The 27,788-nt window shown below is 37.9% G+C and overlaps 1 protein-coding gene across 2 annotated transcripts in view; it reads left to right on the forward strand.

Annotated features, from left to right (window-relative positions):
* Positions 1-8,604: 8,604 nt before the first annotated feature.
* The window catches only part of LOC142636876 (mediator of RNA polymerase II transcription subunit 16), a 34,257-nt gene continuing 15,073 nt past the window's right edge, over positions 8,605-27,788 (forward strand). Inside the window, exons 1-3 of one of the 2 annotated variants that reach the window (XM_075811164.1) lie at positions 8,605-9,104; positions 24,989-25,057; positions 26,044-26,132. In XM_075811164.1, the coding sequence (XP_075667279.1) occupies positions 8,851-9,104; positions 24,989-25,057; positions 26,044-26,132 (412 nt within the window). In that variant the 5' untranslated portion in view covers positions 8,605-8,850. Of the gene's footprint in view, positions 9,105-24,988; positions 25,058-26,043; positions 26,133-27,788 lie in introns of those variants that run through there. The other variant, XM_075811165.1, reaches the window with a different exon arrangement.

The following is a 27,788-nucleotide window of genomic DNA, read 5'->3' on the forward strand; positions in this document are numbered from 1 at the left end:
ATAAGACTTGAAACAATAACTTTTATTATACATACACTATCTATGAGAGGATTTCTCACTTTGATCTGGATTTTTTTTTCAAGTTCAGAAATACCCTCACCAATAAATAATGACTTTTCCTACAAATGTTTTAGGATTAGGGTCAATAACATCATATTATTTCCAAAACATCCTTTTTATTAAACTGGACTTTTATATGATTCAAAAAATACCATCATAAATAAATAGTAACTTCTCTTAGAAATCGGGGCAACACTACCAAATAACAGATTTAAAACACATGTACATCTACTATGTTTTGAATTCAAAAAGAGAACTTCTAGTTATTAAAAAAAAAAAAAAAGAACTCCTAAAATTTAGGCTTTTCTTTTTCCTTCATGTTCATTTTTTCCCCCTAAAATTTAGTCTTTTTTATTTTTCATTTTTCATCCGAATTTTAAAAAAAAAATGAAGGACTACTAAAATATAGGCTTCTTTCCTAGGATTTTTTTTTTTTTGGTTGGTAAACTCAGGTTCATCTTATGTTTCCTAAAAATTAGCTTTCATTTATTCCTTTTTCATCCAAATAAAACACCTCCACTTAAAATAAAAAAATAAAAAACACCCTTGCATATTTATCTATACTACTATTTAAGGGGCTTCCTCTGTTTGGATTCCCATTTTTTTAGTTCAAAAATACCCCTACAGTCTTATGTTTAAGTAGAGACAAAACTAAAGGGCAATCCGGTAAAAACTCATTTTTTAGTTCAAAGATGCCCCTACAGTCTTATGTTTAAGTAAAGACAAAATTAAAGGACAATCCAGTAAAAATGCAACTCCAACTCCCACTAAAATATTGCTTAAAAAATAGTACCACTCTCTTATTAATTTTTAAATTGATTTATTGACTTTTAAATTAGATTTTTAAAATAAAAATCATATATATATATAAAATAATTAAATACAGTTTTTTCTAAAAAATAGGACCACTAAAAAAGAAAAGTTTCATCGCACGCGCAAAGCGCATGTAATGAGACTAGTATTATTTAAGAGGCTTCTCCTGTTTGGATTCTTCATTTTTTAATTCAAAAATGCTCATATATTACTATGTTTAAGTAGAAATAAAACTAAAGGACAATCGGGTGAAAATGTAATTCTAACTCTCACTAAAACATTTCCTAAAAAATAGGACCACTATCCTGTTAATTTTCAAATTACTTTACACACTTATAAATTAGATTTTCAAAATAAAAGTTATATATATAAAATAAAATAAAAGACAGTTTTTTTTTTTTTACAAAGTAGGACCACTAAAAAAAATTCATTGCACGCGCTTCGCGCGTGTGATGAAGCTAGTTTTTCCTTAACGTTGATCATTTTTGCCCCTAAAATTTAGGCTTCTGTTTTTCCTTTTTCATCCAAATGAAACACTATCATTTTTCTTTTTTTTGATAACCACTATTATTTTGTTTTTTAAAAACAGCTCTTAGCCACATACAATAATTACTCATTTAAAAAAGAATTACTATCTTTTTTAAAATAAAAAAAAAAAAACAGCTCTTAGCCACATACAATTACTACTCATTTAAAAAAGAATTACTTATCCTTATCTCAATATTTTCTCTATATCACTTTTATTATTATTATAGAGGCCCCACTACACCACTTTCATACACAAGTTCAAAAAAAAAAAAATTATAGTTACTACATATATCTATTTCATTCACTAATTTATAAACACATAATTTCATTATCTATCTCTATACTACTATTTAAGGAACTTTCTCTATTTGGACTGGATTTTTTTTTGTTCCAAAATACCCTACAGCCTAGGTTTAAATAGGGGCAAAACTTGGTAAAAATCCTTCTTTAATTTTCACGTAAAACATTATGAGAGGGTTTGGATACACGTCTGCGTCTGCGTCCAAACCCTTTCCGCGTTTTTTTTTTTTTTTTTAATAGACTAGCGCTTAGTGCACTGTTCATGGGACATGAACAGTGCACTAAGGCATATGAACAGTAAAAAAGAGTAAACAGTAATTTTTTACACATTTAAAAATTATTTTGCTACAGTGTTTTCAGTTTTCAGCAATAAGTTCTATCCAAACAGACCCTATCTATAAAATAAGACCACACTCCCAGTACACTTGTGGGGGGTAAAAGCTATTGAATAAATGTTTGGGTTTTGGGCCTGATCGGTTGGTACCAGTCTATTTTGATCAAGGCCTCTAGGCCCACAAGTCAACCCGCACTGTAGTAGTCCGAGGAGTTATCCGAGGAGGAGTTTCCCCTCGGACAGGTCTAGGAATGACTCTGGGACTTGCTAAATGGGTTAGAGGCAAAATTCTAGAAAAACTGATGGGTAAGAAGGTGATCCAAGCACCCTTTAGAAGCAGGGACATGCGAGAAATATCTAAGGAAAAAGCTGCTACCACCACATTAAAGACCCTGCATCTACCTCCCTGGCCGCATTAATGGGAAAATGACCTCTGAACAGTAAAATTCAGCATTTCTGCTATTATTTGAAAACTTCAAGAAGGTGGTAGATGGGACAAGTATCCAAGGGGAAGATTTGTATGACACGTAGATGAACTAGTGAAGAAGAAGACGCAGTATATAAAGAGACGAGAGAGGAAAGAAAGGGGGATCTGCACTTTCTGTTGAGAAAAATAGGAATTAAGAATTGTAAACTTTGGCATAGAAGGAGAATATTTATACTAAGCGTCCTCGGCTTACGTCCGAGGAGGTCTCTTTGTCATATTCGTTTATCATTTGCACAGATTGTGGGATTCTAGCCTGTTAATCAAACTTCCAATACCCCAAACCTAGGTTTCAAACCCATACTCTACAAATTTCATTGTACAAGGCTCATTGGGCCTGAGCCCATCACCTGCTTTTGGGTCCGGGTACAATTGTGCACTTACAACACTCACATTGGTTTTTAAACTTAAATTGCTTCTTCTTCAGTTCTCTAATTCTCTCATTCTCTCAATTCAGTCTTTTTTGTATGTGTGCTTGTTTTTTTGGAAAAATTTTGAAGATTTCGATTAGCGTTTTGATGAAGATTCGAAGTTGGTTTTGAGGGTCGATTATGAACTAATTTGGTTTTAGTAATTTGAGATTGCCATCTACTATTGATTTTGTATGACAACGAAATTTGTTGAAGTTGAAACTACTAGAGTTGTTGTTTTGTTGTTAGATTTTATTAGCTTTTTCGGGATTGTGAATTTGAGATTCATTGCAACTTTTTATTTTTTATGTTATGAGATTGAAAATTTGGATCATGACCTTTAGATATTTCATGGGTTTCCCTTAAAGGTTATGATCTATGAACTAGTTTGGTTTTTAAGATTTAAGATTCCCAAGTACCATTGACTGTGCATTTTTATTTCTTACGGTGGATTTCTGTTTTTGATCATGTTTTTCTTCTTTTCTATTTTGGTTGTCTGATTCATGAACCAACTTCTTATATTCTAGAAACAAATCAAATATTTGTATAAAATAACCCTCTATTTCAACCTCACCTTTAATTTCTTTCACATATTTCTTCAAGGAACGTGTAGTGGGTAATTTCTTTCACATATTTCTTCAAGGAATGCGCACTAGGGTATATTTCTTCAAGGAACGTGCACTGGGGTGTCTATCTTCAAGATTTTCATATCTAAACTTCAAGGAACATGCATTGGGGTGTGGATCTTCAAGATTTTCGTGTGCTCTATCCTCCAACTCCAACGGATTGTTTGAACTTGAAGTGTAGCCAACGACAAAAATGTAAGTATCTTTGATGACCTCTATTTAGATGTCTCATGCGTGTTTGGTTCTTTATAGATAAATGATATGTCCACAACATTTTCATAACACTTTTACAACAAATCCTAAGTGGCAAATTGTTACTGGTTGTTATTATTGGGGCAAAAAAATAATCTTAGTATTAGGTTCAAATTTGAACCAATAACAACTAACCACCTATGATTTGTTATGAAAATGTTGTGGACGTAGCACCTCCCATTCTCTGTATTACAGCAAATTACGTTTGCTTAATGAGTTATCATTTAGTATTTTTTTTCCTTCTTTGGTTTATATTTGGTTTCCTTACTTTGTTATCAGTATCCTTTCCATATCATTATCTTATCTTATATTTTCTTTTCTTTTCTTTTATTTGGTCAGTTTGATGAGCGTTTACTTGCTTCTTAATCTCATCTCGTGTTGTTTTTTTTTTCTTCAATATATTTGTTTTGAATATAAAAAAAAAATAAAACCCTACATTTGGGTCTTCTTCATTTTCTTATTTCCTTATGATTATCTTCTTTTTTTTTTTTTACTGTGTGTTTGTGGGTTAAAGCTTACTTATCACTTTTCTTTTCTTTGATTACAATATTATGGTGAATTTCTTTGTACTTTGCAACTATATTCTAACACAATTGATTCTCTATTTTTTGTATAGCAATGAGATGGTGGAGTTGAAGTAAATGCAAAGGAATTTAAGGCCAAGACAATTCATTGAGCGATAGGTATGTTCTTAAATTCTTGGTATAAAATTTCATTAATAAAACATAAAAATTTTGCATTCTAATTTTCGGCTTATCTCTTCCATGTTCAACGGGAACCCAAGTAGTCAAGTACTCAACTACTAGAATTTGGATGTAACAACCATAAAAAAAAAAAATGTAATTTGGCAAAGAAGAATTATTTGTTGGTATGATACTAAACCCCCAAAAAAAGAAACAAAAATTGTGCAATTTGGGTAAGTATCACGAATTAATTAATTAGATTGCACTTAACTCTATTTTGAAGCATAAATATATACGTAAAAGAGAACTAGCATCTAAGCACACACTCAGAGACTAGTTATATATTAAGAGGATTTAGAGAGTTAGTTATCTTCTTCTTACAACCTCCTCACACACGTAGGTTTTTTTATGATTGGAAAATATAGTAATCCAAAATTATAATGGATGTAAATTATTAGTTTTTCCCAAAACAATAGAAGAGGCTTTGAGCATGCGTGTGAGCACGTGCTCAGAGGCTAATTACTATTTAAGGGGCTTTCTCTATTTGGACTGAACATTTATGGTTCCAATGATTGACTATTTATATTCACCATTTCTTTCAATGAGAAGTGCCAAAAATGAATAATTTGAAAAAAAGAAGAATTGAAAATGGTACTCCATACTTAATCCACCCTCTCACAAATCACAATTAGGTAACTCTCTCTACTCTTGCACTCTCTTACTTTCAATTCTATTTTCAGGTTTTTTTTCTTGAGTCATTTTGATAAATTTTTCTTATGGTTATTTTTGGTTAATGCGTTTTTCTAAAAGTTATTTTTGATTGATGCATTTTGACAAGGAGAAGACACATTTTGAAAGAGATTAAGGGTATGTTCGATAGACTATAACGGTAATTACATAGGAATAAGAATAAGTATTACGAGGAATACAAGACGCTGTAATGTAATACTTATTACTAGTCATTTATTTGGTGACACCACAATAATATATATAACCCTGAAGACAATGGAATGAAACCATTTTAAATCAAAGTTAAGATATATTTTATGAAATATCTTACTCATATAATTATATTTCCTAAAAATAATATTTTCTTTAATTTGAAAAAAATATTAGTTGTCTTTTATGATTTTTTATTTTCATAATTGTTATGTGCATATGAAAAGTTTGTTTATTTGAAAATATATTAATTTTAGAAATTAACACACCCACTAAGGAATAACTATTATAACCCTTTTAGAGACGAATAGTTATTCCTTATTTTAAAGAATAGCTATTCATAAGAAATGTCTATTCTCTGTGATAAAAACATAACCAAATTACTGGAACATCCTCCCAAGACTACAATTTCATATTGGATAGAGTGAAGCAAAAGTTAGCGGGATGGAAAGCAAATATGGCTGGTCGATCTGTCCTTATTCAAGCGTTTTCAGCAACAATCCCTGCTTATGTAATGCAGTGTGCTTACCTCCCCATAAAAATTCTTGATGGCATAGATTGACTTAATTTAAACTTTCTCTGGGGTACTTCAGACTCAGCCAGGAAGATACATTGAGTTGACTGGCAAAAAATGACAAAACCTAAAGATGAAGGGGGTCTTAGACTGCAAATAGCAAAGGAAAGAAATATCGCCCTTCTGGTAAAGCTTAACTGGAGACTTGTTACAGAAAAAGAAGCACTATGGGCCAAAGTCTTAAGACAGAAATATTGTACTCATCGAAGAGCTAATGCTATAAATGTTGATAGAGTCCTATGCTCACAGGTTTGGACAGCTATTAAAGAAGGAAGGGAGGTTGTTTTACCAAAGGAAGTATGTGGATGGTTGGCAATGATAGTAACTTGAATTTTTGGCAAGGAAATTGGACGAAAAAAGGGCCTCTCCGTTAGCTAATTCAAGGCCCCTTAACCTAGGAAGCATCTCAGTGGGAAGTTAAAGATATCATGTTGGACTCGGGATGGGATTGGGATCGAATCCCTTTTGTTCTTCCTTTTGACATCAAATTGGTGATTCAAGCCATCCCTATATCTATGACTGACAGAGGTAGAGACAAGTTAGCATGGGCGGATTCCATGAGGTAACTTCAATCCAAAAAGTGCCTATAACATTGCTGTAAACTCTATCTCTAGTCCTCCTTTTACTGCTAGTTGGATATGGAAATCCAAGACTTTTCCTAAGATCAAAACGTTCCTATGGAGGTGTGCTCATGATAGTATTGGAGTGAAGGCGTGTCTTGCAAGAAGAGGAGTGGTTGATGAAGAGCTATGCCCCATTTGTTGAGTGGAGTTGGAATTAGTGCTTCATGCTCTCAAAGATTGTGCTTGGGTCAAGGCCGTGTGAATACAGCTGGAGTTGAGGCCACTAACTAATCATTTTGGACGACTGATCTGTAGGAATGGCTCAATATTAATGGGAAGGTTACCAGCAGCTACCAACTGGAAAGCCTCCATGGAAAATGGTTTATCCATTTGCAGTTTGGAATATATGGAAAAGTAGGAACAATTTTGTTTTTAATAGTAAGAACTAGAATCCAAGGTTAGCTATAAAAATTATCAACCAAACAATGGAGTTCATGTATTGTGCATACTCACTCAAATGTCCAGCTTGATGTATTATCAAGGAAGTGCGATGGGAGAGGCCTCCGGAAGGCTGGAGTAAATTGAACACAAATGGAGCTGTCATAGGCAGCATGGGGCTAGCAGGATGTGGGGGTATTGTGCGGGATGATCATGGTGGTTGGCTTGTTGGATTCTCTAGGCATATTGGGATAGCTAATAGATTTGTGGCTGAGTTGTGGGGCCTTAAGGATGGGCTAATTCTATGCTGCAATTTAAATATCACATCTATTGTTGTTGAGCTAGATGCAAAAGCTATTGTGGATGTTTTTCACAAACGAGATTATAAGAATAACATAGTCTCTCCTATTTTGGATGATTGCAAATAGCTGATTTCCAGATTTTGTCGGATTCAATTTAAGCACTACTTCCACTAGGCCGACTGCTGTGCTGATATGTTTGCTAGGAAGGCTGCTGGTAAGAACCTGGACTTTACTTTTTTTGAATGTCTGCCTGTGAACATAGTTAATGTTTTTGAGGATAACCTCAATTGAATGTATTTAAACAGGCTTCGCCTTGAACCTAATGTAGATCTTTAGTTGTTTTTTATAAATCGTCTTTTAATTAAAAAAAAAAGAGCTAAATTATAGGAATAACCATTACATTACAGTGCCCGTTACAATTTACCAAACATACCCTAAATGGTACTTTAAAGTTAATCCACCCTCTCACAAATCACAATTAGATAACTCTCTTTCCTCTCACACTCTCTTACTTTTAATTTTATTTTCAGGTTTTTATTTTTTATTTTTTATTTCGTGAGTCATATTTATTTTATTTTTTATGCAATATAGAATTTCTACTCTTGCCTAATCTAAGCGTATATGTGTGTGAGTCTTCCTTCTGGAGATTTGAACCCCGCCCTTTCCCCTCTCATCTCACAAGTATTTATACTTGTAGAGTGACTACCGTACCAAAGGAGAGCGGTGATATTTTGTGAGTCATATTGATATAAAGAGCCCAGATGTTACATAAGCCCTTATTAAAGAGCCCGGGTGAATGCAAAGGAGCACGAGACATCTGATTTTTTTATTTTTTATTTTTATATCTTCACATACTGTTGTTGACTTATATTTTTTGTTGGATTTCGTAAGGAAAAAAGAAGAAGAAAAATTTGTAATTCTTTTTATTTATAAGTAATGGCTTATATATATATATATTTTTTTTTTTCAGCAATTTGACCGAGAAGATTAAGAAGAGTGATAGGGATATATATATATAAATTGCAAGTTATAACTGTGTATATATTTCAATTTTCAGAATAAGACAACATGCTAGGGATTCCAAAATGTTCCCTTTCAATATGAATTTGGCAATATTGTTGGGGCATTTTTTTTTTCCCAGATGTGTTATATGTGTAAAAAATTCACAAGTTATTTTTTTTTTTTTTGAGAAACAAAAATATAAAAATGGTTGTGACTGCGTATTGATGGGGAGCATCCACACGGTTACATACACAGGAACACAACATTAAAAAAAAGCAAGCAGGCCAAGCCAAACCAACCAAATCCAAATCCAAATCCAAATCCTTAACACGCACACTCAAACCCCACTACTCCTACCACTACTACGACCAGTACATTCACACAGAGTCTCTTTCTCTTTGTCTAATCCCAACAGTGATATCTGTCGCCCTCAATCGCGACTTTCCACCACTCACATCACATTTCTCTTTCTTTTCCTCTAATTATTATTATTATAATAATTATTATTATTATATATACCAATTTTTTTTAGGGTTTTCGCTATGAATCAACAAGTCGCTGAAGAAGAGTCTCAGTCCCAGGACTCGATCGAGCTTTCTAAGGGCTCGGAGAAGAAAACCGAATTACCAATTTCTGAAGAAGAAGAAGACGAAGAGCCTTTGGAGAAAGAAAAGCCTGACGATCCAATGGAGGAAGACTCAGTGAGTCCCGCCACCGTGTTCTGTATTCGCCTCAAGCAGCCTCGCTCCAATCTACAACACAAGATGAGCGTTCCCGAGCTTTGTCGCAATTTTAGGTATTCTTCTTCCTATATTTGTGTTTTTCGTAATCCAATGCTTTTTAGCCTATAAGCAATTCTGACTAGCTAATTTGGGAATTTTGAAAAGCGAAAATTTGATTTAGTAAATTTCTGTGTTATCTTTGGAAATGTTAACCATGTGGATTCTACTGGATTAAGTAATGAAATTTCGATGCAAATCTTGTGTTTTAGAAAATAAATGTGTTTTTGTTTTTTTTATAAAAAAAAAAAATGATATAATGCGTTACTTTGAATTCTTTCATCCATATCTTATCAATAAGTTCAAAAAGGAAAGGTCTTGTAAATTGTGTGAAATTAATTGTGAACCAATTCCATGGTGAAGTAGACAACACGACATCAATGAATCAGGGACGGCCTCTTTTGTTCCATTTCTCCATTCAATCTTATTTGAATACTCTCTTTTGCTGCCCCCCCTGTTTTAACGTATTCATGGGCAATTTTTCTCAAAAAAAAAAAAGGGGGTAAGACGGCCTACCAATTACTTCTCCTAGGCTCTGTAGAGGTGGGAGTTTTTGCATTGGTTATGACCTTTTTATGGAATCATGGTTTAGCAGAAATTGTGTCTTTAGACTTTTGCCACATATTTACTTTGTGATCGCATCTCATTTGATAAGTCTTTGCTATGTTTGTGTTTACACTTCTAATCTATCAATGATCATATCAATACCTTCAATAAAAATTTAACTTGTCATTCTAAAGTTGATTCAAGAAAGAAGAACTTTTTTTTTTAATAAATAACAAAATTGTATTAATCAAAATTCCCAGGTACACTGGGGGTGTACATGGGTAGCAGTACATTAAACTCTTAAATTACAAAGATAAAGCATATCTAAAAAAAATAGAACATGGAAAAGGATTAAAACTGAACACCAATCCAGGAAGGTGGAGAAGGAAAGATTTAATCTTAGAAATAGACCGTTCCTTTCCCTCAATGCATCTTGAGTTCTGTTCTCACCAAATACACCATAAGACACAATGTGGCACAGCCCTCCACAAATATATGCTTCAATGTCTACTGAAAGGACCTTGCCAACTCGAAAATAAGTTAGTAACACTTTGTGGCATAACCCATAGAAGACCAGAGCCCACACCATACACCTTAACTCAAAAGCATTGGGACAATGAAGAAGATGATTCATTGATTCCCCACTCTTTTTACACATATAGCACCAATCTACAATTGTGACACACTTATACCATAAGTTCTCAAGAGTCAAAATCTTACCTAAGGCTTCATTCCAGGAGAAGAAAGCAACCCTAGGAGGGATTTTTGAATGCAACATAGGTTTCCAAGGTAAAAGAGTGCCAGGAGTCGGGGAAAGGGAGAAGTAGTACTCACGCACTTTAAAACCCTTATTCCTTGCTAGTTTCCAACAAAGTTTGTCATGTCCCTCACCATTAAGAGGCATAGAAAATATTAGATCCAAAAAACTAGTTAAATGTTCCAATTCCCAATCTTGGACAGCCCTAGAAAATTGAAGATCCCTGTGAAGCCTCTGGTTAGGAAAATGCATAACATTCTCAATAGGAGACTCCTTATTACAATTAATGCTATGGAGTCCCGGAAAGGCCTCCTAAAGAGTACAACCCCCACACCACACTTAACCATATGGAATTTGGGGGACTCGTCAATCCCACTCCATAAAAAATTCCTCTGAAGCCTCTCAATACGGTTAGGAATATCCATTGGAATAGGGAAGAGGGATAGGAAATAAGTTGGCAAAATTTTAATTAAACTAACTTTACCTCCCTTTGATAAATATAACTGAAAAAATTTGTTGAAGGCTCTAAAAATCAGATATGCAAAGATTTGTCATTAGGCATTGAAGTGTTTTCTAGGATGGATGATTATATTGGTTGAATGTCATTAGGCATTGGGTGCATTATATTGGTTTTTTTTCTTCTTCTTCTACTTGCATTGTGCATGCGTGTATTCAAGTTTGTTAAGTTTTGATTCTTTAAATTTTTGAATGTCATGGGGGGTTCCACGTTTTTCTTCATTGAATCCAAAACTTTTGAGTTTTCCGTTGAGGAGGGGGGTTCTTTTTTCTCTTTACGGATTTTTGAGAGAGGTCATTCTTCAATGCGCTCTGTTTTTCTGGGGAAGGAAAGTGCAAACCTTTTCTTGCTCCACTTGGAGGATTTACTTTCAAAGAAATCACCTGATCAATATGCAAGAACGTTTAGAGAGGGTAACATGGTGTTCATCCTTCAACTGGGGTCAAACGCACATGGTAAGTTTTTAATGGTATTTGAAATTCTGCATGGTCGACGGAAAGGTACTATTGTGATACCTGAAGGAAGGGTGGGAGGTGGCTGGCACTATTTTAGCATAAACCTGAGGAAGATTTTGAAACCAGCCTCACTATTCAGACAGGGATCTTCGCAGAGAAATCAGGGTGCTATAGCGGTGGAGGCGGCGGTGGTGGGTGACAGCCATCATCTCCAAGGCGGTGCGAAAAAAATAGGGAAACCAAACAACCTTTGGAGTTCCCATTACGGATGTCTCATCTTCCTATGCGTCGGTGGTGGTGGGGCATCGGAAAAATACCCGCGCGAGAGGGTTGAAGGGAAGAAGAAATACGCCTTGGGAGGGGTGAAGATTTTGTCGGAGAGCGATCGCAATTTCGGCAAGAAAAGGGTCTAGGACGGAGGGAGCGAGGTTGGAGAGAAGCTTGTGTCGGATCCAAGTTGTGCTTACGTGTTTCTGCAAGGCAAGTACCCTTGGTCGGAAGGAGCTTCTCGGGGCGAAGGACATGTCTAAGGGAAAGGAAGCGGCCCGATGGGATGAAATCGAAGAAATTTCCTTGGACCTCTTTATGCGCTTGGAACGTGGGCTTGATGGGAAATGGGCTATTGTGTGGTACGAGGTAAATGAAGTGGGCCCGACTTTAAAACCCTCGAAAGCCCGCTACTCTTAAGTTTATTCCCTCCGGCCCCGTCATTCCGGCCAAGCCCGAGAAGAGAATGGAGGCCACGCCAAACCCACTGTAAAGTTAAACTCGGCCCTGCCGAGCTCTAATCTTGAAGCCCACGCTGCGGGAGCCGGAGTTCGAGTGCCGATGGAGGTCCGAGGTTAGAGTGGGACAAGTGGGCTCGAGCTCTTGGGATGAAGAGGTGAGGTCGGTGTACTGCTCGCGGAGATGACCCGGTGAGCGGAATCGATGGAGATGCTTCTTGCGGCGCGATAAAGATAGTATCGACGCGGCAAGGCTCGGCTGGGTTTTCGAGCCCGACTCGAGATGCATCATCGGCTTGGGTGTTGGGACTTGGGTGACACGGGAATTTGATGGTTGGCTCGGATTTGGCAAGGAAGGGGCCGGGGATGTATAACGGATTGGTTCCTAGTTTAGACTTGGGTAAAGTGTTGGAGGTTGAGTTCGGGGGAAGGAGATGCTCGGGCAGAAGTGGTGGATTCGGTTGGGGCTACTCGGTCAGAATGCGGGCTCTTTTTCTTCCTCGGGAGTCCGGTGGGGTGGTGGACGGTGGTTGCGGCGGTGGAGAGAATGAGAATTGTGTGTTGGAATGTGAACCTCTGTCTCATTGGGTTCCTAACGATCTCAATGTGGGTTCATTGACTGCGGGTCTGTAGAGGGAACACGGATGAGGCGAGGCTTGTCCCCCTCGGATTGGGTATCCAAGTTGATGAGAAAATTACGTAAAATGGTGGGCTTTCCTATTGTGAGACATGAAGCTCAATGTTTGGCCCTTTTTCGTATCTGGAACGGGGGAGTGTCTCGGGTGAAGGACGAAGAGGTGTCTAAGAGACCCGCTATTTCGGGGGACACGAGGCCTCGGGGAGCTTAAGGGGCTGATTTCATATGTCAATTATGAGGGTGCCACTGCTAGGAGTAAGTGCAGAGATGCTTTGACGGACTCGGGGGCTGCTAGTAGTTTTAAATGACACTACGACTACTTTCTTGGAACGTGAGGGGGCTTAATAATCCCCGGAAGAGAGAGGTGTGTAAGAACCTTCTAAAAGAGTGGAAGTGCGATTTTGTGTGTATTCAAGAAACGAAAGTATCGTCTATTGATGGGGCATTTGTTCGGAGTTTATGGGGTAGCCCGTACTGCGATTGGGCTGTTTTTTGGATCTTTGTGCGGTCTTCAGGTGGGGTCTTGCTGATTTGGGATAAGAGGGTTGTTGAGAAGTTGGATGTTATAGTGGGTCAGTTTTCTGTCAGTGTATTATTGAGAGGTGTGGTGGATGATTTTGTTTGGGCTTGTACAGGTGTGTATGGCCCTAATGAAAATGGTCATCGGCCTAATTTGTGGGGGGAGTTGTCTCAGGTGTGAGCCAGGTGGCCCATGGCATGGTGTCTTGTAGGTGATTTTAATATTATCAGATACCCAAGTGAGAGACTTGGTTGTGAGACTTTCGGCCATTTTGCTATGCTCGCATTTTACGATTTCATAGAGAATAATTCTTTAGTTGATTTACCTTTAGAGGGGGCTTCCTTCACTTGGTTTAGAGATTCCGGTCTTCCTTAACATGTCAAGAATTGACAGGGCTTTGGTTTCTCTTGATTGGGAGGAGCATTTTGAGAATGTATCCCAACGGGTGCTTCCTCGAGTTCTTTCTGACCACTGCCCTCTTTTGTTAGAAGCTGGTGTTGTTCGGCGTGGTCGTAGTGCCTTTAAATTTGAGAACATGTGGTTAAAGGATGAGGGTTTTGTGGATAGAGTTAAGCATTGGTGGGATGGCTACAGTTTTGAGGGTTCTCCAAGTTTCATCTTGGCCCAAAAATTGAAGGCTCTAAAAGCAGACCTAAAAAAGTGGAACAGGGAGGAATTTGGTGATTTGGCTTTTAGAAAGAAGAATAAGCTAACTGAGCTGATGGGGTTAGATGTGAGAGAGGAGCTAGTGGGTCTCTCAAATGAGGGATCGAGTCGGCGCATTCAACTCGAAAGGAGACATAGAGCATACGGCTTCTCTTGAGGAGACATCTTGGAGGCAAAAGTCTAGAGCCTTATTTGTGAAAGAGGGAGATAATAATACTCGGTTTTCATAGATTAGCAAACTCCCATAGAAATGCTAATCGGATTAAAAGGATGGAGGTGAATGGTATTCTTTATGAGGATGAGCACGATGTACGCTCTCGAAATAGTCCATTTTTACCAAGAGTTGTATAAGGAAACTGAGGTGGGGCGTCCTTCTATGGATGGGTTAGAGTTTGCTAGTATTGAAGAGGATGATCGGGTGTTATTAGAGAAGGAGTTTTCGAAGGAGGAAGTCTTTCAGGTATTAAAGGAGATGGAGGGGGATAAAGCCCCTGGTCCTGATGGCTTCACCATGGCCTTTTTTCAGAAATGTTGGAGTGTCGTGGAAAAGGATGTAATGGACTTTTTTGAAGAATTCTATAGACATTTTTCGTTTGAACGGTCTTTGAATGCTTCGTTTCTCACTTTAATTCCTAAGAAGTGTAGTGCCGTTAATATTAAAGACTTTCGCCCCATTAGTTTGGTGGGTAGTGTTTATAAGCTGTTATCCAAGGTGTTGGCTAATAGGATGCGGAGGGTTTTGGATAATCTCATCTGCGAGACTCGAATTCGTTTGTTGGCGGAAGGCAGATTCTGGATTCAGTGCTTGTTGCAAATGAATGCTTGGATAGTAGGTTGAAGAGCAGAGTTCCTGGTGTGGTTTGCAAGTTGGATATTGAGAAAGCTTATGATCATGTGAACTGGGAGGCCCTGGTTTATTTGTTAGGCCGGATGGGTTTTGGGGTGAAATGGAGGGGGTGGATCAAGGCTTGCGTTTCGTCTGTCCGTTTCTCTGTCCTAGTAAATGGGTCCCCTGAAGGTTTTTTTGGTAGCTCCGTGTTTGAGACAAGGGGATCCCTTTATCCCCGCTATTGTTTCTTTTGATAATGGAGGTATTAAGTAGACTTTTGAAGAAGACGAGAGGAGTGTAATCTTATTCGGGGATTTCGAGTGGGCTGTGAACTCTATTTGGGGGTGAGTATTTCTCATCTTTTATTTGCGGATGACACCATCATTTTTTGTGAGGCCTCGGGAGAGCTTGTCTATTAGGATGGTGTTGTCTTGTTTTCGGGCGTTTACGGGTTTGAAGGTCAATGTTGGGAAAAGCGAGATTGTCCCAGTTGGAGAGGTGAATAATCTAGATGCTTTGGCTAATGTGCTTCGGTGTAGAGTAGGCGGTTGCCTATGAAATATTTGGGGATGCCTTTGGGATCTTCTTTTAAGTCTCCCTTGATACGGAATCCTATTTTGGAAAAGATGGAGAAGAGACTCTCTGGGTGGAAGCGTCTCTATTTATCTAAGGGTGGTAGGCTCATGTTACTTAAGAGTACTCTCTCGAGTCTCCCGACATACTTTCTATCTCTCTTTACTATTCCTAAAGCGATGGCGACTAGATTGGAAAGTATTCGGAAGGGAATTTCCTTTGGGGGTCTTCGGGGGGGTTTTAAATATCCTTTGGTGGCTTGGGATAAGGTGTGTTTACCCGTTGAGATGGGTGGATTGGGGTTTAGAAAGGTGGTGTCGTTTAATCAAGCTTTATTAGGGAAGTGGCATGTGGAGATATGGCCATGAAGATACCCAACTTGTGGCGTCGGGTTATCTCTTCAAAATATGGCGAGGATCAAAGGGGGTGGAGGACTAGAGGCTTGCGGGGAGGTCCATGGGTGCAGCCTTTGGAGAAGCATTAACGAAGGATGGGAGGACTTTTCTAAGCATCTTTCTTTTGTAGTGGGGCAAGGAACTCGTATCCGTTTTTGGCATGATAGGTGGATTGGTGACGATACCCTAAAAAGTTCTCTATCCTGAGCTTTATGTGTGTTCATCGGTCAAGGATGCTGTATCTGCGAGGTTTTGTGGATTCCGAGAAGGGGAGTCTTGTTAGAGTTTGGAATTTAACGTTTTATAGAGCGTTTGAAGATTGGGAGTTGGTGCTTCGTTTTCTCTTCTCGGCTTATCCAATCCCGCATTCCTCGGGGAGTAGGAGAGATACCCTTTGCGGCGGCTTAAAGGGGATGGTATGTTTGACACTCGGTCTTACTACCTCGCGATCGGGGTGCTTCGAATTCTTGGCTTCCTTGGAAGGGGGTTTGGAAACCGAAGATCCCCGAGCGCGTGGCTTTCTTTACGTAGTCTGCTGCTCATGGTCGGATCCTCACCTTGGACAACCTTATGCTTAAGGGTCGGCCCTTGGTTAATAGGTGTTGCTTGTCTTTGCCAAGGATGGGGAGTCGGTTAACCATCTCCTTTTGCATTGTCCTGTTACCCATTCTCTTTGGTCTTGTATGCTTCAGACCTTTGGGATTCTTTGGGTTATGCCAGGGTCGGTGGCGGAGTTGATTCCTTGTTGGCATCAGTGGCATGGAAAGGATAAGTCGGACACCTGGAATTTGGTTCTAGGGTGCTTAATGTGGATTGTGTGGTTGGAACGAAATCGTCGTTCCTTTGAAGACAAAGAGAAGACCTTGGTTGAGTTGAATCTTTTGTGCCAGCGTAGTCTCTTAGAGTGGTCTCGTTGTTGGGGGCTTTCTAATTGCTCGTCTCTCGCTGAGTTTTTGCCCTCCCTTAACTTTTATTCCTAGTAGTTTTTTCTTATTGTTCATCATCATGAACTCCTTGTATGACGCTATTTCCTTTATTTATAAAAGCTTCCAGATTACTTATCAAAAAAAAAAAAAATATAACTGCTTCCAACTCGCTAATCTTCGCTCAAGTTTTTTTCAAGAATAGGGTTCCATATCACCCTATCCTTGAATTTAGCACCCAAAGGAAGTCCCAAGTATGTCATTGGCAGTGATGACCGAATACAACCCTACAAGGCCACAAGCTCCCCCATATTGGACACCTCTCCAACTGGAACTAATTCTAACTTAGTTAGATTAATATACAACCCTGACACTGCTTCAAATGAGGATAAAATCTCCTGCAATTTATCTATCTGAGTAGGAATGGCATCACAAAAAAATTAAGGTGTCATCCACAAAAAGATGGGTCAACATTAGGGGAGTATTAGTCATGGTACCAAAAGTGAAACTAGAGGTGTGTCTAGCTAGAACCGCACCATCCAACGAATGAATTAAAGCATCCATAATAATAGCAAGTAAAAGTGGTAGAGTGGATCACCTTGACGCAGCCCCCTAGTGCTCCCAAAGAGATCCTTAGGGCTACCATTGATCAAAATGGAAAATATCACCGTGGATATACAAAACATAATCCACTTTTCTACATTTCTTAGAGAATCCACATCTCTGCAACATATACATAAGAAAGTCCCAACTGACATGATCGAATTTACATAAAACACCTGGTACCCCACCTTGAGCCTACTATCCAAACTCTCATTAACAATTAAAACTGAATCTAGGATTTGTCTATACAGAACAAAGGCATTCTGAGACTCAGAAATAATCCCAGTAATCACCTTTCTTATCCTATTAGCTAGCACCTTGGAAATGACTTTAAAATACCACTCACTACACTAATAGGTCTAAAATCTCTCACATTTACAGCATCTACTTGATTCAAGAAAGAAGAACTTGCCAGGCAGGAAGAACAAAACAGGCTAAAACAGAAACACCAAAGAAGAGAAAAGCTGAAAACTCAAAGCAGCACCAATCTAACAGCTCAAAACAGCACCAAAATAATAACATGTTCTATGGACAAATATCACCATCATAAATCAAGAAACTTCATCAACGGATTCAGGGATATTCCCAATGCAATACAGGTTTCTATTTAAGACTGATTTTGTGTTGCGTTGCTTCCTGTCTTCTACTGCCACTCCCATGAATATGAAGCATTCCTCTCATACCAAATTAAATAAACTACTGCAGACCAAGTTTGATTGCAGATCATGACACTGATATTTTCCTTCTAGCTTAAAAGCCAAGCCGGAACAGTATCCTAACAGTTTACATAGGCATCAACAATACATCAACCAGAATCAACTTCCAAATTGAATCTGTGAAGCTGGACTCAAAGAACTGTTGGTTTCTGTCCTCAATTCTACTACTACAAAAACAGCACATGTGGTCACCATTAAACCACTTACGCAGAAGCCTATCCTTTGTAGAAACTAGAAAGTCTGTTTTTATTGGTCAACTGGCATATAAGGAAATTTTTTTGGATAGATCTCTTGAACCGGAGTAACTTCCACCAAGACTCTTTTGGCAATTTCCCTTGTATCCATTCCTCTTAGATGATGTGGACTTTTCTAGCATCTCGGTGGAAGATGCGAGTTGGCTAGATAGGCCTTTTGAGGAAGATGAGGTGTTCGAGGTGATCCATGACTTTAATGGTGATAAGGCACACAGGGATGGCTTTTCCATGGCATTCTTTCAATCTTGTTGGGGTGTCTTGAAAACTGAAATTATGGCTGTATTCCACAATTTCCATACTCAGGCAGTGTTTGAGAAGAGTCTTAATGCTTCATTCTTAGCCCTTATTCCTAAGAAAGTGGATGCTGTGGAGGTAAAGGATTATCGGCCTATCAGCTTAGTTGGTGGGGTGTATAAGATTATTTCTAAGGTTTTGGCTAATAGGCTTCGTAGGGTGGCGCATGGAATTATCTCAGGTTCACAAAATGCTTTTGTGAAGGGCAACAAATTTTGGATTCCGTCTTGATTATACGAATGTATTGATAGTAGATTGAAGTCGGGAGTTCGGGTGTGCTTTGTAAGTTGGATGTGGAGAAGGCATATGATCATGTGAGTTGGGATTTTTATTGTATATGCTACGGCGGTGTGGTTTCTCGGAAAAATGGAGAAATTGGATAAGGTATTGCATTTCAGCGTAAAGTTTTCCATTTTAATCAATGGTAGCCCAAGCTGATTTCTTTGGAAGTTCTAGGGGGCTTCGGCAAGGGGATCCTTTATCCCCGTTGTTGTTTGATATTGTGATGGAGGCATTAAGTCGTATGTTGGATGTGGCTGCCTCCTTGGCCAATTCTCGAGGCTTTTACGTGGGCAATACGGCTGGTCCGTCGGTGATGGTGTCTCACCTTCTATTTGCGAGATGACACTTTGATTTTTTGTGATGCGAACCTTCTCGGATTGCTAATTTGAGGGCGATTCTTGCTAGATTTGAGGAGGTGTACTGGGCTTCGTATTAACTTAGGGAAATACGGCTGGTACTGTTGGTGGCGTATCCAATTTGGAGGATTTGGTTGGTTTGTTGGGGTGTGGGCGGTCTTCTGCCTGCCTTGAAATATTTGGGCCTTCCTTTAGGTGCAAAATTTAAAGGATTTATCTGTTTGGAACCCGATTCTTGAGAGAATGGAGAGGAGATTAGCGAGGTTGGAAGAGAATGTATTTATCTAAAGGGGTAAGGTGACACTCATTAAAAGCTCATTATCGTCTTTACCTACATACTTTCTTTCCTTACTTCCTTTACGGGGAAGGTGGCCAAGCGTATGGAGAAATTACGAGAGAGACTTTTTGTGGGATGGGATTGGTGGTGAACCTAAAATGCATTTAGTTAATTGGGCCAAGGTTTGTAGGCCTTTGCGGGATGGGGGGTTGGGTATAAGGCAGGTTGGGTAATTTTAATTCTGCACTTACTAGGTAAATGGTTGTGGAGGTATGGAACCGAGAGCGATGCGTTTGGAGGAGGGTTATAGAGGCAAAATATGGGAATATTTGGGGTGGTTGGTGTTCGAAGAAAGTGACAAGTCCCTATGGGGTAAGCTTGTGGAGATATATTAGAAGTGGTTTGGTTGAACTTCTCTAAACTCACAGTTTATGATGTGGGGGAAGGTACTAGAGTGAAATTTTGGAAGCATGTGTGGTGTGGGGATTGTACTCTCCAAGAGGCCTTTCAGGAGCTTTATTGTATTAGTAGGTCCAAGGACTCCTCGGTGGTGAAGTTATGGGGTGGTCTGTGGCCAGGAGGTTTCAACTTTGGAATGTGCTATTTCGTCGTCCTCCACAAGATTGGGAAGAAGAAGCCTTTGATCGGTTTATGGGGCTACTCTACTCCTCGTCGGTGAGAGGGTTTGGACCGGATAAGGTTTGTTGGAAGTACGCAAGGAATACGGGATTTGAGGTTAGAGATTATTACGGCTCCTTCTATCCTCATATTCTGTCTCCTTTCCATGGAAAATGATATGGCAATCGAAGGCTCCTCCAAGGGTAGCCTTCTTTTCTTGGTACTGCTTCTTTAGGTAAGATCTTAACAACGAGACAATCTTCGTAAAAGACGAGTGATTGTGTATTGTGCTTTATGTATAAGAGGTGTGGGGAGTCGGTGGATCATCTTCTACTTCATTGCACCATAGCTTGGGAGGTTTGTGGTCTGCGGTTTTACGCTTGTACGGTATTCGATGGGTTATGCCTCGTACTGTTCTTGAGGTGTTTGAGGCTTGGCAAGGAAAGTTTGCGAGACATCGTCACATTGATATTCGGAAGTTGGTACCTCACTGCTTGATTTGGTGCATTTGGCGAGAGAGGAATGCTAGAAGTTTTGAGGGTTGCGAACGCTCTTTGTTGGAGATTAAGTCTTATTTCTTACACACTCTCTTCGAATGGAGTGTGGTTTTTTCTCATTTTTCCTTTTCTTCCTTCTCTATTTTTCTTGACCGTTGTTCTCTTGTTTCATGATTTCTGCATCATTAGTACATCCCCTATGTACTCGGTTTGGCAATTCCTTTATTATTATTAATAATACTCTTACGTTATTTATCAAAAAAAAAAAAGTCTCCTTACAGTTATACACCCCATTTTTTATTTATTTTATTTTTAAAGTAAATAACCTAACTTTATTGAAAAAAACATAGCTCAAGTGTATAGGAAGTATACTGTGAGACCATCACAAAGTTATACACCCCACTTTTAGAAGAAATCATACAGGACTAGCAATATCAACCAAGGTGATGGTAGGAAGCCCAATTTGGGTTTAGCAAAAAAAAAAAAAAAAAAAGGAAGCCCACTTTTGATTTGAATGAGGATGTTAGATTTTTCTGGAGGAAGATTCCACATCCCATTCTGAAATAGATCAGAAACTTTGGCCTTTCTGCCACTAGTAATGTCATTAGGCCCCCTATGACCAAACTTTATATAAAAGGACCAGGGGATGCCAGTAGTTATACCAGAGGAAGATAGATTGACCAGATCCCTCCTTGAATCAAATCAGGTTCCTGGCAAGCTTCCTAAGCTGTAAAATACCCCTCCAACTCCGAGAGCATTGCTAAGGAATAGGGATAGACTAGAAACTGCTACCTTTTCACAAATATTTCCTCATTCAAGCCACCCAAATTCCCTGCTTTAACAAACATCTTTCCAGGCAACCTTAGCCACAATAGTTCTTACCTTCCTTGCCTGTCCATTGTGAGGCATTTAGTTTTTGCTCAATACCTATAATCACTCTTTTAGTTAAGATGAACAGGCTGGACCATAATACTTGCACACTATCCAAAACCAGGTTGATCAATTGGATTCTCCCACCAAAAGATGAATTCTTTTCTGTCCAGGGATAGATTCTAGCGGAAATTTTTGCAATGATAGGCTTGCAATCTTTATAGGGGAGTCTTATAGTTACTGAAGTTAGAGGAACCTCAAGATATCTCAAAAGCAGCTTACCAACAGGTAATTCCAGCAAACCAGACACTTTGTGCGTTAAATTATCATCAGTGCCAGATGGAAAGATCTCACTCTTTTTTATTTATTTTTATAATTATTGACTGAGAGACAAGAAATTTCCTTGTATTCATAATTTCATCTAGCACATCAATTATTATTTTTTATTAAGGGCCAATGGGCTGAAGCAAACAACAAAACATCATCCATAGAAAATAGATAAGGAGAAAGAGGGTCCTGTTGCCTTTAACCCTTTTTCAGTTCAAAATACCCAGCCAAAAAAGCATTAACTGCAATAGAAAATTTAGGGAATGTTGTACAAGCCTTCACACAACCAACGAACTCATCAGGAACACCAATAGCCTTCAAGACTTCAATTATAAAATTCCATTCAACCGAGTTATAAGCTTTAGATGAATGTCAATGATAACCACCAGTTCATGAGCAAAAAGAATATTATCAGAGATATTCCTGCCAGGAATAAAAGCTGATTGTCCAGGGCTAATGAAATCTTTTAGCTCAACTCTCAATCTATTAGCAAGCAATATGGAGATGGAATTATAATTGGTATCACAACAAGCACTGGGTTTTAACTTTTAAGTCATTCATTTTTGAAGGGTTTAAGGATCTTAGGAACCAAAGTAATGATAGTTGCATTTGCGTCAGCGTGCAACCTGCCTTTCCAAAAGAAATCTAAGATAGCTGCGCTGACCTCATCCCCTAAGCGTGCCTGAAGAAAAGAGGAGTATACCCATCGGTACTTGTAGCCTTGTCATTCTTGAGAGAGAACACGGCTTTCTTATTTTTTTTATTGACTCTGCTGTCACCTGCGCCTGAAAAAGCCTCTTTTGATAGTCTGAAATGCGGTGCTGCACCACCTTGGCACCTCCTTAATTTTCTGTTCAACATCTTAATCATTACCAGTCTTAGTAGAATGAAGGAGATTTAAAGAAATTAACAGCAACTTCCTTGATCTGATTAACACCATCAATCATATTACCATTCCATCTGTAATACACCTAATAGAATTTTGAGCATTCCTTACACTAGCCATTTTGTGAAAGTATGCAGTATTTTGATCCCCAGTATTTATCCATAAACTCCTCAATTTCTGTCTCAGAAAAACTTACTTAGCTTTTTTTGACATATAATAATGCAACAACTCCTTGTCCTTCTTCAGGAGCCTAGGCATTCCTGGACAACTTAGAAGACCTTTTTGAACCTTTTCCAAGTCCTCCCCACAAATTCCACAATTTCCGTCTCAGAAAAGCCTCAGCATTTCTATTGACATATAATAATGCAACAATTCCTTTTCCATTATCAGGAGCCTAGGAATTCCTGGATAACTGAGAAGATCTTTTTGATCCATTTTTCTTTTTCATACAGAGGAACTGTAGCACTCTTTGTCAATTAATTGGTCTTTCCATTTTGGTGTATGTATTTCAATGATTATAACTTGCTCTGATCCGAGTTTAAAGTTCAAAGGTGTGCATTATTCCCAAACGCAATATAATTTGCATTTAAATTTATGCAAGTTGTACTTTGAGGAGAAAGAACAGAGGAAGTAAATAATTGACTTCCTGACAGATCCTTGATATCTTCTTGTGCCATTGATACAGCCATGGTCATTCATACATAAGAATTTGGGGACATAATGTCATAAGAACGTGTAGTATTTTCCATTTGATCTAGGTTTTTTTTTTGGTGATATTAGAGCATTCTCATTAGCTCTTTCAAAAAAAAAAGCCATTTTAACACACCAAAAGCTTACTTTTTTTTTTTGATAAGAAAGAATGATATATATACGAAAGGCTACTCTATGCCTAAAAAACACAGAGTAACCCAGAAAATACAAGAAGAAGAAAACAAAGAGAAACAAGAGAGAAAACCAAACAACAAAGAAATTACAATAGGAAAAGGGAGCAAAAAAAAGAAGGGAGGGAATCACTAGACGTGAGTCCCCACGCCCGAGACCAATCAAAAAGAGTTCCACACCAAAAGCTTACTTTATTGTTTTACCACATCATTTTACAATACACTGATTATCAGATGTTCTATTCTTCTATTCTATATATTAAAATAATATATACAACATGTTAAAATAATATTTAAAACTCATCAATCACAATCAACAGCCACCACACACATCTGCCAACAACCAACAGCCACCACCACACATCCACCGCATCCTCCACACCCCAAAACACAATTCAAAACAAACCCATAGCCCACCAACACCAAATCGGAAGCCCCACCACCACCGCCACCTCAACCACAAACCCCGACAAAATTGAGCTTTCGGCCATGGCCATGGGTTAGAGACAAGAACCAAAAAAAAAAAAAAAAGGAAAAAAAATATAGAACAGAGAGATGGTGAACCTCACCGCCTTCACCACTGCTAACCTCAAAACCCATGTTCTTTCCCAATCGCCGCTAACCCAATTGCCACACCACCGCTAACCTCAAAACCCATGTTCTTTCCCAATTGCCACACCGCCACTAACCACCAATCCAAACCATCCAAAGCCAACACAAGCACTGCAAACTCATCCACACCTGAACCCACCACAAAATCTAGCAACCCATGCCCACGATCCACCCAAGCAGGGGAGGCACAGCGATGATCTGCTGCTTCAGATCGGCAAGCTTCAATCGGTGAGTTGAGTTTCAGATCGGTGAGCTTTGTTTTAGATAGGCGAGCTCTGCTTCCAATCGGCGAGTCCCTTCAATCGGAATCACCTTCTTCTTCGTGACAGGAAAAAAAAAATAGAGAAAGAAGCGCAGAGAAAGGGAACGGAAAAAAGAAAAAAGGAAAAAAAAAAAAAAGAACCCGAAGCTAGTGAAGATGCTAGAGAAGAAAGAAAAAGAAAAAGGGAAGAGGGAGTGTGACTGAACATGAGGAACAGTGGAGGAAGAAAGAAGGAAAAAGTGAGAGAGAAGAAATAAAAGTAAGAAAAGAGGAGAGAGAAATGAATAAAAAAATATTTTTTTTAATATAGCTGTCCGTACCATTCCAAAGATGGAACGGTACTGTAGCATATCTCAAATTTTTGAGATATTTGACACACCTGATAAAGCTTTGTTTTTTGTGTTTAGTGTGCCAAATATGTCATATTATAACATTTAACACATATAAGATACCTGATGAGAGTGCTCTTATAGATCTATAATATCATTCTCCATTTGATATGCTTGTCTTGCATTGAATTATATATTTTGTTTATCTGATTGTGAACATTTAATTATTTGTACATTTGTAGCTGTATTGAAGCTTTGCTTTTGTATCAATATTACTTTTGTTTGTATTTCTAGTGCTGTTGCTTGGTGTGGAAAACTGAATGCTATAGCTTGTGCATCAGAGACCTGTGCAAGAATTCCAAGGTTGGTGTACTCTATCCCCCCCCCCCCCCCCCCCCCCACCACAAAAAAAAAAAAGGAAATATAGCAGGTAATCATTTTTTAGCATTTTCAAATTTTTTTTTTCACTTGTCTATTCTGAAATCCATGTGGAGCATTGAGGGAACATCCGTCGTGGGAGTTAACTCCATATGATAATATGCGATAAGATCTGACAATAAATTCTACGAGGTGACTTGTGTAGTTGTATTTGGGGAAAAAGAAGAAGAAAAAGAATAAATCAAGGGGATATTCAAGCAATAAAAATGGAAAAATAGAAAGAATCTAGGCATCAGCACTTGGGGCTGCTTGGAATCAGCACCAAGCATAATAGGAATCAAAGAATCAACTTTGGGCCCTTTAAAGAGTCCCCAAATTACATCAAACATGGAAAGAACATAAAATTATAGTAAGATCATATCATATATTGAAATACAATTCAAATAGCTATCAAATCTCCTGAATAGCATTAATCAGCATCAATCAGGTCCAGCAACATTAATTACTTTAATTTTCTGTCTGCATCAATCAAAAGAAAATAGTGTGATATGGGGAGTTCCAACATTGATAATGGCCATAGCAGACATCTTCTATGTTGCCTTATTTCTTTATAACAGATTTGGTATCCGCTTGTTGCAAAGTTATACATGTCAAGAGCTTGAGATGCACTGCACAAGGATATCACAACTGCACAATTACCTTGAGTGACAGAACTTGACTTTGTAGCTCTGTAGCTTTTCATCATATGTTATTATGCATATGTCCTGAAACATTACATCAATCTCTTGCTGTTTAGAAATTCTCTCATATTGAAGTTTGGAGAACCCTAGTTTCTGAATAGCCATGCTTTCATCACTCTATTTCTGAATTGCATACAACCATTTTCAATGATGGTGATCGGAGGGTTTATCCTGCTTGTGAAAATTGATTCCTATGAGTATAATTTTCTGGTTCATATTTTGCTTTTGCAGTTCTAATGCAAATCCACCATTTTGGATCCCCATACATATTGTGATTCCAGAGCGACCAACTGAGTGTGCAGTGTTCAATGTCACAGCTGGTATTTTGATGATCATTATCACTTGTTATTGTATAATTTAATTATGGCTTTTGATGTTCTGATGTACAATTGTTATTTGTCCGTTGGGTGTTTTACTTTTCTGAGGTTGGGAAACTACTCGTCATGGGATTAGAAAAATAGGTGCTCAATGCTCAGTGTTCTGATCCTTCTCTGAACCGCTTCTGTTAATATTTTTCCTTATAATTGTGATGGGCCAACTATATTTTCGTATTATTCTGCTTTGAACAATCCGAAAATTGGGAACGCTAGTACTCTTACTTTACCAGTAAAAGGCCTGGGTTAAAGAATTGCCCCCTTTCAAGTTGAGAGCAGGTGTTAATGCTTCTGCTAAAGCCATATGAATGAAAGAAAAAGTTAGAGATATTAGGTTTAAAATTGAGTTGTGAAGAGAGAACTTCTGGTCTTTGGATAGTTTGCCTAATTTTGTGTAAGCATTTTTGTTTTTGGGACTCATGGCTGTCATATTATTGTGTAAGCATATGATTTTGAACACTGAATAGTTCCAGAATATTAAAAAAATAAAAATAAAAAGAAGAGACAAGTTGCAAACTTGCAACTCATTGAGCTTGAAAACTCATAAAATTAGTTTTTCTTCAATATGAATGCAAGGGGGCTACTTATATATATATATAAAAGAATAAAGAATGCAAAGGGCAACTAAAATTTGATATGATGCTCTAAATTGATTAAACATTTTTCTGAGTACGTATATAGGTCTTTTTGGCGGCAAAAAATGATGTGATTCTTTGATAATAAAATTTAATTTAAAGCATAGGTATGCTGAACTATTAGTGACTTAGCATATGTATGCTCAACCTTTTTTGATACCCTCTTACCCAATCATGCTTTTCTTTGCTATCGTTTGAACTGGTTGATTCCAGAATTTAAATGGAGTGGTGTTTGTGAAATCAGATTGACTGGTATATGTGGAATTAGAATTAGTTCTTATTATAATTTTGAAATTTTTATTTGTGGCTATATCTGTGCCTAGATAGACCTAAAAACCTCAACATACGATATGCAACTAAGACATGATTAAAAAACATGTCTTATTTTGACTTATCAAAAAAAAAAAAAAGTCTTATTTTGCAATTGATTCATTAGTTTACATTTTCTCTGTTTTCTTTTTCATTGTTGTCATTGCATTACATATGGAATGTTGATTGTGTTGAATTACCAAGTCTCCCAAAAGCTTGAGCTATTAGGAATGATGAATTTAATTATAATTCTAATACTTCTTCTCACGTGTGGGCCCCTAAACTCTCCCTCAATAAGTGGGGCCCAACTTGTGGGATTTTTAACATTTAAATTGGGAGGTAGAGTAAAGTTGGGGATCAAAGTTAGGTTCTCTTGCTCTGCTACTATGTTAAATTATTGATTGTTTCAAAAGCTTAAGTTATTAAAAAATGATAAATTTAATTATTTAACCACATACTTCTAACAGCCTAATTTGTTTATCATACTGGTAAAAGTTAGGGTGTCCATTTGGTGTATACCAAATGTAATTTAACGTAATTCATTGTTTGTCATGCTGTACAAGGTTTTTTGCTTTTTATTTATTTATTTTGTGTTGTGGTGGGAGAAAAGGGGGTGGGGGAGAATTGGTCTAATTTTGTCAATTATGATTGGTTGCAT

This window comes from Castanea sativa, chromosome 5, assembly GCF_040712315.1.
Source record: "Castanea sativa cultivar Marrone di Chiusa Pesio chromosome 5, ASM4071231v1".
Classification (NCBI taxonomy): domain Eukaryota; kingdom Viridiplantae; phylum Streptophyta; class Magnoliopsida; order Fagales; family Fagaceae; genus Castanea; species Castanea sativa.